At 41.4% G+C, this 18,364-nt stretch overlaps 1 protein-coding gene across 1 annotated transcript; it reads left to right on the top strand.

The window, feature by feature from the left end:
• Positions 1-5,694: 5,694 nt before the first annotated feature.
• On the top strand, positions 5,695-17,932 carry rspo3 (R-spondin 3). Its single transcript, XM_061051081.1, has 6 exons — positions 5,695-6,580; positions 10,017-10,211; positions 10,749-10,892; positions 11,102-11,248; positions 11,424-11,609; positions 16,920-17,932. Exons 1-6 carry the CDS (start codon positions 6,481-6,483, stop codon positions 17,141-17,143), a joined length of 996 nt encoding a protein of 331 aa, XP_060907064.1. The 5' UTR covers positions 5,695-6,480; the 3' UTR covers positions 17,144-17,932.
• Positions 17,933-18,364: the final 432 nt, after the last annotated feature.

Raw genomic sequence — 18,364 nt, 5'->3', positions numbered from 1 at the left:
TCACTGAGGCCTGGGTGAGAAAAGAAAGGGTGTATTTTGCTTTCACACATGTTTTAATTCAGGGTCTCTCCATTAGAACCTCTTAGATTGAGGGGAAATTGTTCGCTAGAAAAATAAAGCTCAGGCCATCTGCCTTCTTTCAACTTTCTATAGCGATAAATCTGGATGTTTCTCGAGGGCTGTTCCCAGACCATATGATCTGTAAAAAGTCAACAACAGTGATTTACAGTATTTGCATGACAAACTAGATTAATCTGAGACCCAGCTTTGCAAACCATTGTGATAACAGTTTTACACCTACCCTCACCCAGGCTGTTTGTGAGCCTGACCCAGGTCCCAACAGAGCTCAGAAATCACAAGACAAAAGTTTAGGGCAGACAGGCAGCCTGCTATAAAGGGAAGAAAGGGTTTTATCAGGAAGAAGAAAAAGAAAAGACTCCCTGTGCAGATTAATGAAATAGCCCCAAGGTTCTTCTATTTTCACCTTTATCTGCACCCCCTCCACTATAGGAAATATCTCACACTCACACACACACACACACACACACACACACATACAGAATATCTGGGGTCTGCCTCACCTGTTGCTTGGCAACACCTGATGGTTAAAAAGCTGGTGGTGATCCGATGATTAAAATTTCCTCGGTAGCGATGCTTGATCCCCCGTACGCTGTGCTGTCATTGTCTCTCCTCAGCTTCATAAGAAAGGCAGCGCTGCAAGGGGAAGCAAGAGACTCTTGTCAAAAGGTGGCTGGCTTTGCTCACCAACTTTTCTTCTAATTTTTGAAGCATAAAGAGCCTCCACCCCCCTCACCCCCATGCACACACATACCCTTTCCCCGTGGTGAACTTGGTACTTTCTTTACTTTTCCCCCCTCCTGTCATACTGGTGACTTTGACAATTCACTGGTCAGTCATGTTTTTCAAAGAGTGGCTAAAGAGAAGAGGAAATACATTAAACAAGGGTGTCTGCAGGGTCAGACAGAAAGCGGTGGCCTTTCTTAACAGCCCTGCACTCAGTTTATTTAAAGTGCTGCTGTCAAGAGGGATAGGAAAGTGGAGACTACGCTTCGGAAGGAATTTGTAGTTAATGCCACGCTCATGGCCAAATTAGTCAGGCCTGCTGAGGGGATTCGTCTCTGGGTCACTTCCACAGTAAAGCAGCAAACACACATATTGGCAGTGCACCACAAACATATGAAGTGGACATTTCTGGACTAAACAATTGCAAATATGAAGTGGACATTTCTGTACTTGACATGCAGATACCCATTCATAGAGAATAAGCACACATACACAGGGAATTTAGTTCCAGATCCAGGCAGTGTACCATTTCAGCAAATGTGCAGAAGACAATAGTTGTGCACATGAGTCATGACCTCATCAAGAGATATTATACAAATATTGACACCACTCTTAGTGACATTAATCATTTAAGGGACTTAGCATAAATACCGTTAACAAGGAAAAAAAGAGTGAATCCATCCAAAGATTTTTTTTTCCTTAATGATTTAATTGTAAATAAATAAATTATTTTGTAACCCATCGGCTATTGAATGAAGGTAAAAAGCCTCTGGGAAGATTGGCAAACTTTCAGGATGTCTGGTGTAGCGAGAGGTTAGCGATAAAGTGGCCAAGACTTTTTTTTGGGTGATTTGTCCCTTTTTATAGTCCGACTAGCAACTTTAAAAAAGCTAGACTTCAGAGACGACATCTTTGACCTCAGATGATAGACGATGAGTTCTGGGGTTCAATCACAGCCAATGCATTCTGCCTCTTTAGCTCTCCACATGACCTGTTTTCCTTCATACAACCAATGCCGATAGACAGCAACCACAAACCAGAAGGCTTCCAATACTTTAAATGTATTCACCTACCAACAGATGCATTGACACACAGAACCTGATTACAGAAATTATATGCAAGAAGCATTGATCTTTTATAACTACAGTGTAAGATAGGCAGTTAACAAGCATTACATTCAAAATACCCATTTTTTTTATTTTTATTACAAAATATACTGCCAAAGGGTAAATTGTCTTTTGAGTGCATACTGGTCAAGATTGTAAAATAAGTGATAATTGCCTCCCATCACCATACACAGACACACACACACTCAGCAGAGGAAAGGCCTCTGACGATCTCTATAAGACACTGTCCTGCTTTGGCTCTGTGTGTACAGCTGACAGTTCTTGCTCACAGTGATTATCCGTCCTTGTCCACCTTCTCCACCCCACTTATATGAAATGATCCTTTCAATCACCCCTGGGTGCACACAGAAATGCAGTCACAAAAACATACACACATTTTTAAGATAAGGTAGCCCCACCTGCTACCCTGCTGCAAAAGCTCCTGTCTCATCCTAGTTTGTACTTCTCTAATCCCTCTCTGTGTGTGAGGTAGAATTTCAAGAATCAATAATTATTAATTTGAACTTGTGAATCCTGTATTTATGTATGAGTGTGTGTGTGTGTGTGTGTGTGTGTGTGTGTGTGTGTGTGTGTGTGTCTGTGTGTGTGTGTCTGTGTGTGTGTGTCTGTGTGTGTGTGTGTGTGTGTGTGCGTGTGTGTGTGTGTGTGTGTGTGCGTGTGTGTGTGTGTGTGTGTGTGTGTGTGTGTGTGTGTGTGTGTCTGTGCTAACACAAATCTATTTTCAAAACACTGTTCATCCTCTGGTGACTCGTGCCACTGTCTCTGTTTGCTTGCTTCATGCTAAGAGAATGCAGAGGATTGCTGCCGGGATATTCACAGCTTTAAGAGATGCATCATGAGAAAAACCTGTTGGTAAGGATACAGACTGAGCCACTATGTTTTTACAGACTAGAGTGAGGCATGCGCTATCAATTGCTGCCCTCAATGAGTCCGGCCTAATACATTAGCTGATGACAGGACATTGGATCAACATTGTCACTGTCATCTGGGTATTTGATGAGTCATGGTCGAGGAATGAACAGTTTGCAGATCACAGGCGTGAGATTTGTGGTGTGTTGGTATTATTCTTTCTCGGATTATGTTTAGGATTTAAAGAGTCATTCCCTTGATTAGGTCGGGGTAAATGGATTTATTTATAATGCAGGTCATATAAATATAACAAAGATGACATGTGCTTAACACAACGTGGGCATCTCGAACACATTGTTTGTATGCTTGTGGTGTATATCCTACCTAAAGAACACACCTGAGAAATGCTGATTTTTTTTAATCTTGCATTTTCATATTCATGTGTATTCACTCGCTCTTCCTCTGGGCTCTTGTTGGTGACAAACTCAACAAAGGCCACTCATTCAAAAATGGACCACAGCGATATAAGAGGTCCACATTGCATATCTAAAGCTGCTCTTTTTTGTATGTTGTGGATTGTTTGTTGGGATATTATGTGGAACAGTAACTGTCAATATCACAAACTGTCAGTCATTACTTATGAAGGCAACATTTCTTGCTTCTTTTCTTGTTGTTTTTCCTCTTCTTTAGCTATGTGTCTACAGTTTAGTGTGACCTCTGATAAATTGTTTTGGTGGATTTGACATGATCTTTTATATATCGTCTGTGTGTTCTTTCTATACAAGCCATTTGCAGTTTTCATAACACCATCACATGTACTTTTATATTATATTTATGTGGCTTGTAGTTTAAATATTTGTATTCTTGTGTAATATAAGTAGCTGTATGTCAGGAGTGCTGATGTTATAGACTTACCTGCACCCTTTTACTCACGACTTACATGAGTGAGGCTAAAATAGGACTACATGTGGTAATAGGGTTAAAAAAATGTAGAGTGCATCCATCCTTGGTTGGGAGGGTTTATGCACCTGCCTGACTTCATTTACAGGTGTCGACTGATTCTCTCACTGGACGGTCACAGGGACTGACCAAGTGACCTTAACCTTCTGCACCCCAATGCCACATACACACACACACACACACACACACACACACATACACCCAAATACACACTCTTGCTCCTACCCCCAGGGGAAGGTGGTTCAGACTGGGACACAAAGAGGAGCATTATTCTCTGACACTAGTCTGCAGGGAGGGAAGAGAGGGAGGAAGGGTATTTTATAATTTTTCATAATATTTAACAGTTTTTGCAAACAGATGCTGATTTAAAACAAATCAAATTAACAAAAGATATTAAACCTTGTTGTCTGACCCAGACTAACTATAGAGTTTGTCTTTAGAATGATATGACTTTTTTTTACCTAATATATTAAATGAGCACATTAGGGTCATAAAATAACTCTGGGTCATCTCTTACTGGGTAAAGTTTGGAATGAGCAGTCTACCTCAATGGGGTTGAAAGGGTTTAAAACTATGTATCAATCTGTGTTATGTCTCACTGTCCTGCTGCTGAGTTAGTGCAGGGCAAACAGGGAAGTATTCCCATAAAGAAAGAAGCCACAGTGTGTTTGCATTGCTTTCCTCAGCACAGTGACTGATGAAAGACCAGAAGCCACAGCGAGGAGAACTGTGGACTCGTGCATACTGTTCCCCTCTAAACATCAACACACTAGTTAGACAAATGAGGCTTCAGCCCTCCTTTAACACAGCTCTACTCCAAACTCCAGAGGCCACAGTGCACTAAACCTGGAGCAGTGTCTTTGCATGTGAAACTAATTCTTTTACAAAAAGTCCTCAACGTTTTTATTGCATTAGACCCTAGTGAAGAATGATTTGAAGTAATGATTAATGACGGACACATGTTTTGTCCTAAATGATTCTTTCAAGGGATTTCAAAGTATTCAAGTGTCTATTTTTCTCCTGCTATTTTCTTCCATATCATAGCAGCAGAAACAACATAACATGTGGACTCAGCATGGAAAGGTCAAGTGCCACAGTTTACCATAACTCACTGATACCCATGCAGGGCCTGTCTGTTATGACAACGTGCCTCATGGAGCTAACTCCCTCTAGAGGTAATGGGACGAGTTGCTGCATTTCAGGCTTGTGTCAACTGAGGGATTTTATATCTAAACCAAACCATCACTGACACCGAGATTAAAACACGAAAAAAAAGCATAAAACTATTAATTGATTAATTCTTCTTTGTAATTCTCCCATCATATAAACTATTAGCAATCTGTTGCATTTATTTAAAGCATTACTTTCAAAAACACTGGTACAACTTTATCATGGTACTCTAACACTTCATCATTTTCATTCAGACAAGAATATGAGGCAAACAAATTGTTATAGGGCCATATAATCTAAAATCTAAACTCTTTACTCGTCATTTTTTTTCTTAATATCACATTGTCATTGTGGACCCATTATCATCCATCTCTCTCTCTCTCTCTCTCTCTCTCTCTATATATATATATATATATATATATATATATATATATATATATGTATATATATTATAATGTATCTTTTTGGCTTGAGAGACAATCGGAATATTGACATTTCATTTGAATTAAGCAGACAAGTGAGTCTATGCATAAGTCTCACCGACGTCATTAATACATGTCAATGATGTGCATGTAAAGCGTCAGGGAAGCGCAGCTGCAGACATGAATCCTGGACAAGCTACAATACATAGTTCTAAACCCTAGTTGAAATAACTTCAGTATGCGCCCCTCTCTCTCCCTCTCTCTCTCTCTCTCTCTCTCTCTCTCTCTCTCTCTCTCTTTCTCTGACGCGGGGGGGCTTGTCCTCTAAATAAACTTTGAAGCTTGTAGGGGGAGAGAGAAGAGAGAGGGAGAGAGAGAGAGAGACGGCAGTGAGGCTGAAGTCATCAGCCGGCCGGCAGGAGAGGACTGAATGGGAAAGTAGAAAACTGAGAAGCGGAGGTCTTGTTTGGTTCACTTTGGTTCAGCGATGAGGTGTGACAGCAGAGAGACACCTTCAACTTGTTTCCTGTGAGTGATTCCATGAAGTAGTGTTGAGGTGGGTTTGACTTTTTGTGCGTTAGCTGATGCTGAGATAAGTCCGACTCCCTCCGCGCGCCCAGCACATTAGGGTCTGCACACACCGGGACGCACAGAGCATCTCCAGGGAGAGACTGGAAGAGGGAGAGGAAGGTCCGTTTGGAGTTGCTACACATGGATATTATAAGTCAAACTTTTTAAAAGTCCCTTTCTTTTCAAACCACAGCTGTATTCACCTTTTGGACCTATGCTGATTGATACTGCTTTCCTTCTGCGCACACCGGATGAGAATCGAGCTTTTTGCGGTGTTTGTTTTTTTATTGTTGGAGGGTATGTTCTTCATCACAGTACGGATAACGGATCCCTGACTCGGTCTGGCTCATATGAAGACCTTATTCAGGATGTTACAATCTAAGCGGCCCAGGCATCATTGGGCCAGCGTCCACTACCATCACCACATATCACCACATAGCTGGGGGTCCTGCTGTGTGTAGGAATTATTCTCTGCTCTCCACACTTTGCCTCTAACTGGGGCAAGAAAACGGAATCTCATCCCATAAGTGTTTGGTGAACATTGACATTGGCTTTACGAGTCTCATCTCTGGGCTACTATGCAATTACAATTGATCTCCTTTGTTTTGATCATCTTGCACTGCATGGATTACACTGGTGGTCAGCAGCACAGCAGCTCCAGGCACCGGCAACATAAACGTGAGTATGGGTTGAAGTGCGGAGTATGTTGTACACATCAAGCACAGTCCCTATGCTCTTTCTTTCTGTGTATTGTATTTAAATCAGCATTGCTCGACTTGACGGTAAATCAAAAACTTCACAGACTCTCTTCACCCTCTCCCAAAAAAAAACTTAATAGTTGCTTTAATTTAATTACCTAAGTTTATGAATGATTGATAACTTATAGACAGTGTGGTAAATTGGATGAGTCGCACATTATGGTCACTGAACAATCATACCCGTGCGCACAACAGGAAACACTGAACACTTTACATTGTTGTGAGTTTTCTTGATGTAACTAAATGTTGCATCTTCCCTCCCGCTAATCAATAAGTTACAACAACAACTACAATTGTATTAATTAAAGGGAAAACTAAACCAACTGCCTCCAAAGGTTGCACGTACTTCTGTTATAAAATGCGCAATAAATGTTAATTGGTTTATTTGGGCAAATTCCAGCGCATGCTCCAGTGTATTAGCTATTTGATTGGCGGGATGATACATCCAGTCATTTAGTCATTTAACTCTACTTTTAATGTGTTTTTTTCTTAAACATTAATTCGATTAATTAATTGTGCCTGACACCTGAAACCTGCATGCACTCGCTTCTCTCTGAGCTCGCTCTCCTGGTTCCCGTCGCTCTCTAGCGGTCACAGCTGCAGACTTCAGACATGGAGTGTGCGCATGTGTTTTGTGTGTGTGTTTGTGAGTGTGTGTAGTCTGCCTGATGTCAGGGCATATTATTCACAGCTTTAGTTCTCAAATTGGATAAAGTAGCCTCCAAGTTGAATTTATACACTGACACATTCTGGACATTTCTGGAGAAAGTTGACTAATACAGATCACTAAGAACAACTAAGTTTCCCCTTTACACAGGTAAGAAATAGAACTTAGTATCATCATTTTAAACAATTTCCCATTTTGTTTTTTTTACTGCTGTTCAAAATATAGCTCCATAGAAACAGCAGAGATGTTCCATTATTCAAACTCTCTTTACTCTGTTGATATTTCATCTCTCATGTATCTCCCCAAGTGTCCAACATTGTGTCTCATCTCTTGAGCTACAACCAACCTTTTTCCATCACACCATGAAATGATGTATATTTTTCTATTCTTCCTACGCACACTTTATCACTGAGGGTCTCCAGATGTGCTCAGTGACTTAGCCTGAGCAGTGATAGCTGGAATATTCCATGTATCACCCGCCAGTGTGGATGAACAAACTGTCTGAGCTACAATAATAGACGTTAAAAGTGATGTTTTTTATCCCTGCCACCTGGGGTTCCAACTTCTCTTCACATTTAATCACAAAGCTCAGAGTAAGAGCATTTGGGGTTAACGGTGTGTTTATTACATGGTTTTGAAGAGGTCTCCGGCTCATTTTTGTTCAGTGTTCAGTAGCCTATATTAAGTCAAACGTGCATTTAAACACAACTCATTTAGGCCTATTAACATTTAACCTGCTGCAAACTGATATTTAAGACATATGTAGAGTGAGAAAATGTACCTGTCCTGTACTGTTTGTTGAAGGTTGACTATTATACTTAAGTTTGTCTTAGTGCTGCAATGATTGAGGATAAAATATGAGTCAGCTTTATAGGGTTAAGGTGTTTTAATGTTATATACACTGCGCTTCAACAGGACACACATATTCTCTCTTTAAGTGTTTATTTTCCCCTAAACAAAAGTAAAGAGCCTCTCAACACAGTTGTGAGAGAGGAGGGGGAGCAGGAGGGTCTACAGAGAGAGAAAACATTTACTGAGACTTTAAACAGAAATAACAGTTTGTCTCCTGTGACATTTTCATTTTGGAAATGAGTGTACATTTGTTTTTGTTTGAGGTAAAATGCCATATAGAGTAAAAGATGTAAAGGTACAAATCAAACCTTGTATTATACAGCAGATCCATACAACACGACCATGAAGGAAGTCCACTGTGAGATGACAGTATTAAATAAAAAATAGTCATAATTTGAAATGTTTAGTTAAATTTCTTCCTTTCCAGATGACTTGTTAATTGACAAGTGCTTCTAAGAGTCCGAACTTCCGCAGAGGATGCAGATATCTCACACTTGCAGAGATATGAGGGAGGATGGAGGGATTAGTTGGTGAAGGGGTGAATGAGTACAGATTTCAGGGGGAACAAAGGGGGTAAGAGTGAGCTGGGAGTCAATGACCATCGAGTCAATCTGCCAAAAATTACCAGGCAGCGACTGAACCCGAGCTCCGTGCTTCCTGTCTGTGATGATGAATCCAGAAACGAAGCATGTGGGTGCCTGGGTGATAACAGTGGAAATGATTCAGTGTATTATATAGTTTATCAAGATGAGTCAGCTCAGTGGAAAATAAAGATGGCTTTATTTACAGCTTAATTGAATGCTGAACATATGATTCAAAAAGTCAGCTATATGATCCATTGAACTCCTATGTTGCTGTACCATTCAGAATTTCTCCATGAATCATGTACATTTGTGTGTGCAGGCATGGGAATGTGTTAATTCATATGCGACTTTAGTGGTATGTTATGCAAGACACCTCCGTCCAAGTGAGATTTTGTCGGTGCAAGCGCAAGGGCAAGGCCAAATTCCTGCGCCTTCAGACGTCTGTGAATCAGGGCAGCTTGACAGGAACACATGTGGGCAAACGGACAGCAGTTGTGAAGATTGTCGAGATATTTCAGACAAAGTATCCTTGATCTATGTTAAACTGGCAGCTTATCCCAGAAGCGAGGGAAGAAGGCCAGTGTAAACTGGTGGTATGAGATGCCAACGCTGTAGAGGAAATTGTATTCCTTTAGTGCTAACCGGGTTGCTTTTGATTTGCCCACTGTGTATGACTCCTGCAAACTGTGTCTTTTGGAGTGAAGCACCAATACAGCATGGGTATCATTGAGTAATTATGTGTCAAAGGAACAATGAATGTAATTGTAATTGACCAGTATGTTTTTGTTATGATGCTATGGAAAAAACAAAAATCGTTGATAAAATGACCTTAGATATTTAACCAAGAATACAGGAGTTTTAAAGGTTTTTATAAACATGTGCTGTATTTGCTTTTCCCTACAATACCAGTATAGAAAAGCATTTCACCACTTAATGTATTTCTGGATTTTCTAATGAATGCTTTAATGTTTAATGCGGGACACTGAAGTATTCCATAAACCCTACATGCTAAATTAGTCACAATTTTACAGGAAGGTTGTCTGAGGGTTTACTCTGTCCAACAGAAAAGTGAACCCTGGCTTTGACCTTTAGATACGAGGTTGGCTAATATAACTAGTATGGTTTCGACAAACAACCCCAAATTACTCCAGGGCAATGCAGTATATCAATTTTTTTCTGTTCAGAAATGTCTTTTAGTTTTTCAATATCGTGTGAAATTAATACCCAAACAATCCCCCTGCTGCTGTCCACAGAGATATCTGGTGTGAGCTCGGGGTGCCAGCAGGGTGGCTGTCTGACCTGCTCAGACTACAATGGCTGCCTGTCCTGCAAGCCGCGCTTCTTCATGCACTTGGAGAGGATTGGGATGAAGCAGATTGGGGTGTGCATGACTTCCTGCCCTCCAGGTTTTTACGGCACACGCTCCCCAGAGAGAAACACCTGCACAAGTAAGCAGCACAAACTGTTTCTGTATTAAAGAATGATACGCCTGTAAGTGGGGTTTCTGTAGCCGGGCATGACCTCTGTGTTGTAAATCCTTTCTTATAACTAACACAAACAGAAAAGTATATCTCAAACTTGTCTAGAGTTTAATATGTCCTCTTAACAGTGTGTTTTACTTTCACATGACAAGAATAAGCACAACCACTCTGGTTGGGTTCAAGAAATTATCCAAAAAAAGATATGTCCTCCTTTGTAGACTACTTGTATCTGTTACACACACGCAACAGTTTTAAGACCTGCTCATAAAATATGGCATTATGTATGCACAGAGCACATCTTTTAAGTAAGCTTTCTTTTGGTGACAATCAATTTAATGATCTGTTGCTTCACCTAAATAATCAAAAGCCAGGCTTTAGCACTTACTAACATTCAACACTATGAGACACTCATTCACTCATGCTGACATGCTGTATATCTAACACGCAGGACACACTCAGTAACTTGTGTGGTTTAATTAAACGATGGTTGTGGGTCTGTGTCAGAGTGCAGGTCGGAGTGCGACTCCTGCTTCAACAAGAACTTCTGCACACGCTGCCGAGCGGGTTTCTACCTTCACCTGGGAAAGTGCCAGGAGTACTGCCCTGAGGGGATGGGCCGCAGCGACACACAGAGAGAGTGTGTTTCCAGTGAGTGTTTACAGCTTATATGTATCAAACACATGGACCATACACAAGGTTTGCCCTTTATCTAGCTCTGCTCACCTTGTATTTATCCCTCATTAGCCATGTGGAGTTCACCAAATAAACCTGACTTTGGAATGAAGCCTGAAATGTGTTTATGTGTTACATTTGGCCACTACATTAAGAGATACACCGATGTTCTTTTGTCTTTGTAGAGTGCCCTGCAGAGTGTGAGTTGTGTGTGAACGGTGAAACATGCACGAGGTGCCGGCCAGGCCTGTATCAGTTCAGCGGGAGGTGCCACCATGTCTGTCCAGAGGACTACGAGCCCAATGACAAGCTCATGGAGTGCATAGCGCAAGGTCAGTGCAGTGCGTGTGTGTCGGGAAAAAAAACAACCCAAGATGCCTGTACTCCTTGTGAATGTCCAAAAGCGCTCAAATAAGTTTGAAGAAAAAAAGGAAATGATTTATTGGAGTTTAATCAACAATTTCTTTACAAATCCTTTCTCCTTCATTTTCCCCATTGTTTTTTCAGTGCACTGCGAGGTGGGTGAGTGGAGCGAGTGGAGCCCCTGCTCGCGGTCTGGTAGAACCTGTGGGTTCAAGCGGGGCCAGGAGACCCGCACACGGTTGGTCATCAAGTACCCATCTCCATTTGGGAACCCGTGCCCTGAGATCTCAGAGATCAAAGACTGCCTGGTCAAGAGGAGGAAATGTCCAGGTAAAGAAAACAAAACTTTGGCACTTTGGTGTTCCAGCATAGGTCAAATACTGGCTCCAGATTATTGTGATCCAGCATTTAAAAATGAAATCTGGAAAACCTGGATCACCCTATACAGATATAATGTGTTGGTATAGGATCTGCATCTTTGTTATTTCAAAAAGAAAAAATCCAAATGCTTGGAAGAGCAAAAACAACTATTTTTAAAATGTGCACATTCCAGACATGGCCTTTTGTTGTTGCTGTTGACCCAATCACACCCACTTTTATTTGTGACACATGGCACAATTTCTGCTCTATGAATGCCAGACTCTGCTGCTATACAGCTTGTAGCTACAATCAGAGCGGGTCGTTCTTCCGCTCAGGACTCCGGCTGTGTACTCAAAGGATTGTCATTGTGGTTAGAGGGAGGACAGTGGGGGGAACGCACATGTGTGATGTTGCAATGGGTATGCTGTGTGTTTTCCCACGAGACCTCTTTGGACTCTTAAACAGTAAAACCGCTTTCTCTGCTCCTAGTAAACAAGGAATAGCGTGATCATTACTAATGAAGGGAGTGAAAACTGCTTTCAGACAGGCTCGTCTCCGTTAAGAACCCGATGCTGTGGTGCATTTACGATCGCTTTATGTTATGTGTGTGTGGTTACTGAGTGGGTTGGCGGCTACGGGTGGTTGTTTTTTAGCCTGGGCTCTGCAGTGTTAAATGACAGATTGCAGACAGGGTAGGAGGCTGAGTTCCAGTCCCCTGGGGCCTCACACTTACAGAACAAACAGTGTGTGTATATGTGTGTGTGTGTGTGTGTTTGTACTTATGTGCATGTGTGTGTGATGCAGCAGAAAAGCAGTTGACTCTGGCGCAGAAACAGCCAGCTCAACATCAACATCCTCCCCATTGGAGGCACGCGGCGACCAAGGGATCAGTATTGGTTTATCCCCACAGCTGCCAATACACACACACACACACACACACACACACACACACACACACACACACAGACACACACAGACACACACACACACACACACACACACAGACACACACACACACAGGCCTACATGCAAACCAAGACATGCAAACACAAATCCAGCAACAGATACACTCTCTCCATTTCAAATAGGACAAATGTGCCAATACTTGCATGATCTGAAGATTCCAAAAACACACACACACATGCACACACATGCACATAAATACTTACACATACCTTCTCTGTGTCACTGAAATAACTACAGAGCCATTGCTCTTGGCGGTAATTTGTGAACAGAGTCAACTGGGGTTGATATGATTTGTAAAGGCAGACTGTGAGATGTGCCCTCTGTGAGACCCCTCTATCCCTCTCTCGCTCACTCTCTATCTGTTTCTCTCTACTGGTCCAGTCGCTGCTTCATCCCATCCAGACCCACACCACACCAAAGAAAACATAGAACCCCATATAAGCGCACTGTTGGCACCCCCAGTCAGTTGTGTCGGGCCGAGACTTTAGTGTAGAGTTGATGGCTCTGTTGATGTAGCCGGAGCCTGTTGAAGGCCAGAAGATAGAAGAGAAGTGAAAGAAAGAAAGAAAGAAAGAAAGTTGCTTGTATTGCCTCCACACACATTACCCAGTTGCCCCAGCTTCGAGAGCATCTGCGGTGAATGAGAGCTAATTATCTGCTTCGGCGCGTCCTATCCTCGCTGTTTACGCTCTGCACACGCTAGGGGGTCAGTGGTCCGACCTCAGAGAGCCCCCAGTAATCCTCCAGCAGCCCTCAGACACTGATACATCCTCCTCCTCCTACTCCTATCCTCCTCTTTTTGCGCCTTATCCTATTTAAACTTTCACCCCCTTAGTGTAATTCTTTGCTTATTTTCTCCAATTTTACCATCCAGTTACTTCTGTTAGAGCTCAATCGACTTCATAATCTTTTGACTTCCTAATCAAAAACCCAACTAAAATTCTAAAACAGTTGGACGATCAATACCACTTTAACATAGTGTGTAGCTTTAGCTAGCAGTTGATTAGCTAAACATTGCTTACAGACTCAAAACAGGGGAATTAGCTAATTTTTTGTGTGTAAAATTGTCATTTAACACATGAACCTTAAAAGCTCTATTACTTATATATTGTTTGTTAGTTCCAAAAACTAACAAAAAAAAAGGAAAGTTGTTGCTCGGGTTTACAAACCACAGCTATTTCCTGCGTGTAAGGCACATTTTCATAACTCTCAACTAAGCCAGGCTAGCTTTTCTTCATTGCTCACAGTCCTTAAAGTTATCTACAGTAATCCACTCCTGGCACCAGTTTCATGTCTTCTGCATAGATATGACACGGTATCAATTTGTCGTATAACTCTCTATAACAATGCACATTTCATAAAATGTCAAAGTGTTATTGAGGCCCCACAGCCTCACAGTTTCCTTTTGGTCCTGATTAACCCTTACACAATGTTTTAAATAACATGCAGGAAAAGTTGCAAAACTATAGAATACAGGCTGACATATTCAGATTTAGATTCAGAAAAACTTGGCTCTGTTCCTGCATTATCAGCAGCAAGAGATTGTGAATGTTTACACTCACATCCTCATCCGCCGCAGTCTCTCTTAAGTTAATCCTGACTAATTTGTCCTTCGATGGACCTGCAGTTCACCTCTCTATCTCTGGAACAGGATAGATCGTGTGCCCTCTGCAAACCTTGACCCTCCCCCTTTAACTCCCACAAAAACCAACACACATAGGCAAAGGCATAATGCATACATAGAAACATACAGTAACTAGTATCAGCCAGTCAGTACGGGGGGATTGATACACACATACACGCACACAAAAAAACAGAGGCCCCCCCCCAACCCCCCCATGACATCCTGGCGGACATGCGGCAGGCATTCCACTCATGGGACAGCCCATAGCCTTTAATCCCAGCCTGGCTCCCGCCAAAAGCTCCCCGGACGACAGAACGCCTGCCATGGAGGATGTGCCATCATAAAATACACAATGCTCCTCCAACCGCAAACACACACGCACGCGTCCACACACACACACACACACAACAATGTTTTAAGCCCCTCCGTGTGCTCTTAGACTGCACAGGCAGGAATTACAGAGGAATAACACACTGTAGAGAGAGACACTTTCTTTTTAATATTTTAGGAGTATGCTTCTAAACTATAGGTAGCTAGTTCAAACAACCATTCATGTGGCTTCTTGGTCCATGTAATACACATGACATAAGTAGCTAGCATTTATCATTTGTAGTTAAGATGAACTTCAGTACAGGCCAAGAAAAACATCCCAACAGCTTTTAACCACCCCATACTGTATCAGCTGCTATGGGCCTGAAATGAAAAAGGTGATTAGACTAAAGCAATTACAATAAGCTTGCTGGTATACCATATATAAGATAAATGCATTTATTAAATTCTCATAGTAACATCAAACATTAAATACCCCCATACAGTGCAGGGATTATTTCAGGGATGCCCGTTCAAAGTAAACTGTGCCAAGTTTTCACATTTTTTATAGTAAATCTTTTTTCAGTCTTGGATTTACTTCAGAGGAAGACATGGATTCCCCAAATCACTTGCAAAAATAAGACCAGATGTAGCTCTTATTTTGTAGAAATGTGTTGGCGAATATAATAAAACCTAATTTAAATATTGTTAAAGTGTCATGTATTTGTGCCCAAAGCCAACAGCTTATTTACTGCCAGAATAATGCCTCTTGATGACATTGTTCATTATATCTTGGCTTTTTGGATGCACTCAGTGTCTGTTGTAAATGATCCAAAACCTCTAAAGGTGTCTAATTTGCGGACCATTGCACTTATGTCAGCACACAGTTTACAAAAAGGCCCATCGGGAACTGTTCCAACTAACCAAACCCAGGTTGGTTCGATAAACACTCTCCTAATCATCTCAACATAGGAGTGGATTAGGTTACTCTTCTGGCTGGACAAAAGCTCGGCGGCTACAGTATGACTAATCCACTGAACTTGTAAATAGTTGTAAATGGTGTCAGGGCAGAGAAAACAATGAGAGCGAAGGGGACTTCCTGTGTTTATAGAGGACAGGGGGCAGACTCCAGTGAGTCAGTGCACCAGATTACTCCATCTGTCAGTTCCATCCATCCATGCATGAGGCATTCACTTATTCTTGATTTCTATTCTATTATAGGCTACTTACTTTTTGAAGACTTGTATATACACTATGTGAACACTGTCCTTCCTCAATTGTATTTATGCACTTGTTCAAATATGTACTTAAAACCATCTACTGTCCTTTTGTTTGTTTTTTTTCACTATTTTTACAAGAGGATTGAATTTAGTGGATAGGTAGAGCTATGTACCATAATGTGTTGGTGGGACATGGTTCTTGTTTCCTGATAGCCCCGGCTTAACTAATAAACAGACAAAGAGTTGAGCGGATGAAAGTACATGATGCGGACAGGAGGGAGACAGAGAGATCTGGTTTTCTCTCTCTCTCCCTGTGTCTGTGCCTACTGCCGACTTCAGCACTTTCACAATCCCTGACTGGCCGGCCAGCCAGCCGAGCAGGCCGTGCCGCTCCGTTCCACTCACACATGAACAGCAGCAGTCCAACAACAGGAAAGGTTGCAGGTCCTGTCTCCGACCTCCCTGGGGGTGGATCTTGTTATTATCATTAATAACTGTAGCTCGAGCAGAGATAAACCTTCAGCATTCCAAAACTCTCTGTTTTGTTTATGAGATGGTGTTGCAAGAACAGATAAATGTGGGGCTTATTTAAAGGGTTTCTATTTTGGACTAAGGGCTGCTCATCACAGGGACGACTGCTGTGTGTGGTTAAAGACTGACATCTAGTGGTGAATACAGATCATCGCAATAAGTGGTTGTCTGTGTTCTGTTATGTGTTTGAAGGTTTAAACAAACTATTGTACTCTTAGTAAAAGGGACCATTTATATGTAAATCATCTTTTCATACATAATGATGCATTGAATAGTTTGGGTTGTGATTTATTTTTGCAGCAAAAATGACATTATTGTGTACAAACTTTAAAACATCCCATTTATCCCTAGCTGAAATGTCTTTACAAATTGAAATAGTTTATCATGCATGTTTTGAGACATTCTATTTTTAATTTCAAATGCTTGACAAGCTTTAATATCTGACATGTAGACCTGCATTTTGGCCTTCTCTGTGGCTGTACCAATTGCAGTATGCTACAAATGGAGATTCTGTTTGTTTTCACAATGTTGCATTTTTTTTTTGCCAGAATAAGAATTAGTATATGCAGATTTTGAAAAGTATTTTTATATTTGATAATTATTTACATTATGATTATTTTTTTCTTCTAGGAGGACGAAGGAAGAATGATCGAAGAGAACGAAGAAATCGCAACAACCGGAAAGATAAGGAGAACCCAGAGGTGCGAAGGGAGCGGAAGAAAGAGAGGGAGCGAGAGAGGGAGAGAGACACAGGTGAACGTGAAGACTCTGATAACAGGAACAAAACAGAGCACCGGCATCGCAGAGGCCATGACATAGACCCTGTCTCTCCCGATGATGGCCTTGTACAGTAGAGCACATCATCCTCCTCTTCAGATCCCAATTCTTATCCTCTGGTCACTCCCCTCTTCGACCCCTCTCTGCAGGGGTGTTGCTGCTACCTGTATGATTTGAAAATAATGTTTATGCACAAGCAGGATGGGGCACATTCAGCCACAAGGCTCAGGCCACTATGGACTTTGAAAAAGTCATTTTTTTTATCTTCCCTGTAGCCTCTGCTCCTCCTCGCTCACCACTGAGAGAGTGTCTCTGCTGAAAAGTGCAGGAGACTCCGCTGAGACTGCTGATGGGACTAAAGAACACAATGAGAAATGTGTGTGCCTGTGTGGAGGACTGACAGACACAAAGACAAAGACGTTACACTAAATGCTTGTTGATATGATTATTTAATGGGGCCCTGGTACAACATTGTGCGTCTTGGTTTTGAATGTAGATTTTGAAACATAATGTAGAACTATAGTTTATTATTGTTGTTTCTGTTCTTTAGATCTCTTTACTTTATTTTATTTGATGCAAAAATTTGTAAAGAACAAATAAAAGTTAGTTTGATATTGCCATTTTGTCACATCTTCACAAAGACAGATGTGGGGAAACCTGCATGCTGAGAGTTAATGGCTCAAAAACTGAAACCATAAACATGAGTTCCGTATGTTTTGGACAAAAAAGAGTTTTATCCTAAAATGTGATAAATCTGATTGACCATCATATTCCTTTTTTTGTGTAAATGGAATCTGTCCTCTGTTAAGCTCCTTGAATTGGAACCAAAAGCACCTGTATGTCAAATAAACTATATTGGGTTTGTACCTGTGTCTGTTATCTGTTTTTGACTGACACCTTGTGCAGTCTTTTTTCAAACATGTACATTAAACAGGAAATGGAAATGGAAAGTAAAGGTGAACAGTGAGTGAGTGTGGGGCTGCAGTACAGCTTCACAAACTGTAACACCTGTCCATGATCAGTATGGTATATATACGTATAAATATCTCTTAGTGCCATTAAAGTCACTGAATGGGCTGTGGCCCAGTATCTTACACTTCCAGAGTACTGACTGTCAGAAAATGATTTAGTTTGAACCCATGCATGTGTCAAATACAGTGTGCCAAGAATATCAGGATGGCCTTCTACTGCTGCCATTCCAAGTACTTTATGGTTTGCCTGCCAGCCTGCTTTTTAGCCATTGTGATCGACTGTCCTCTGTGAGGCAGAAGGTTCCTAAATATTAACTGAGCCACGGA

This window comes from Labrus mixtus, chromosome 11, assembly GCF_963584025.1.
Source record: "Labrus mixtus chromosome 11, fLabMix1.1, whole genome shotgun sequence".
NCBI lineage: Eukaryota > Metazoa > Chordata > Actinopteri > Labriformes > Labridae > Labrus > Labrus mixtus.
The sequence above is the reverse complement of the archived record's forward strand: the minus strand, read 5'-3'. Positions and strand labels throughout refer to the sequence as shown.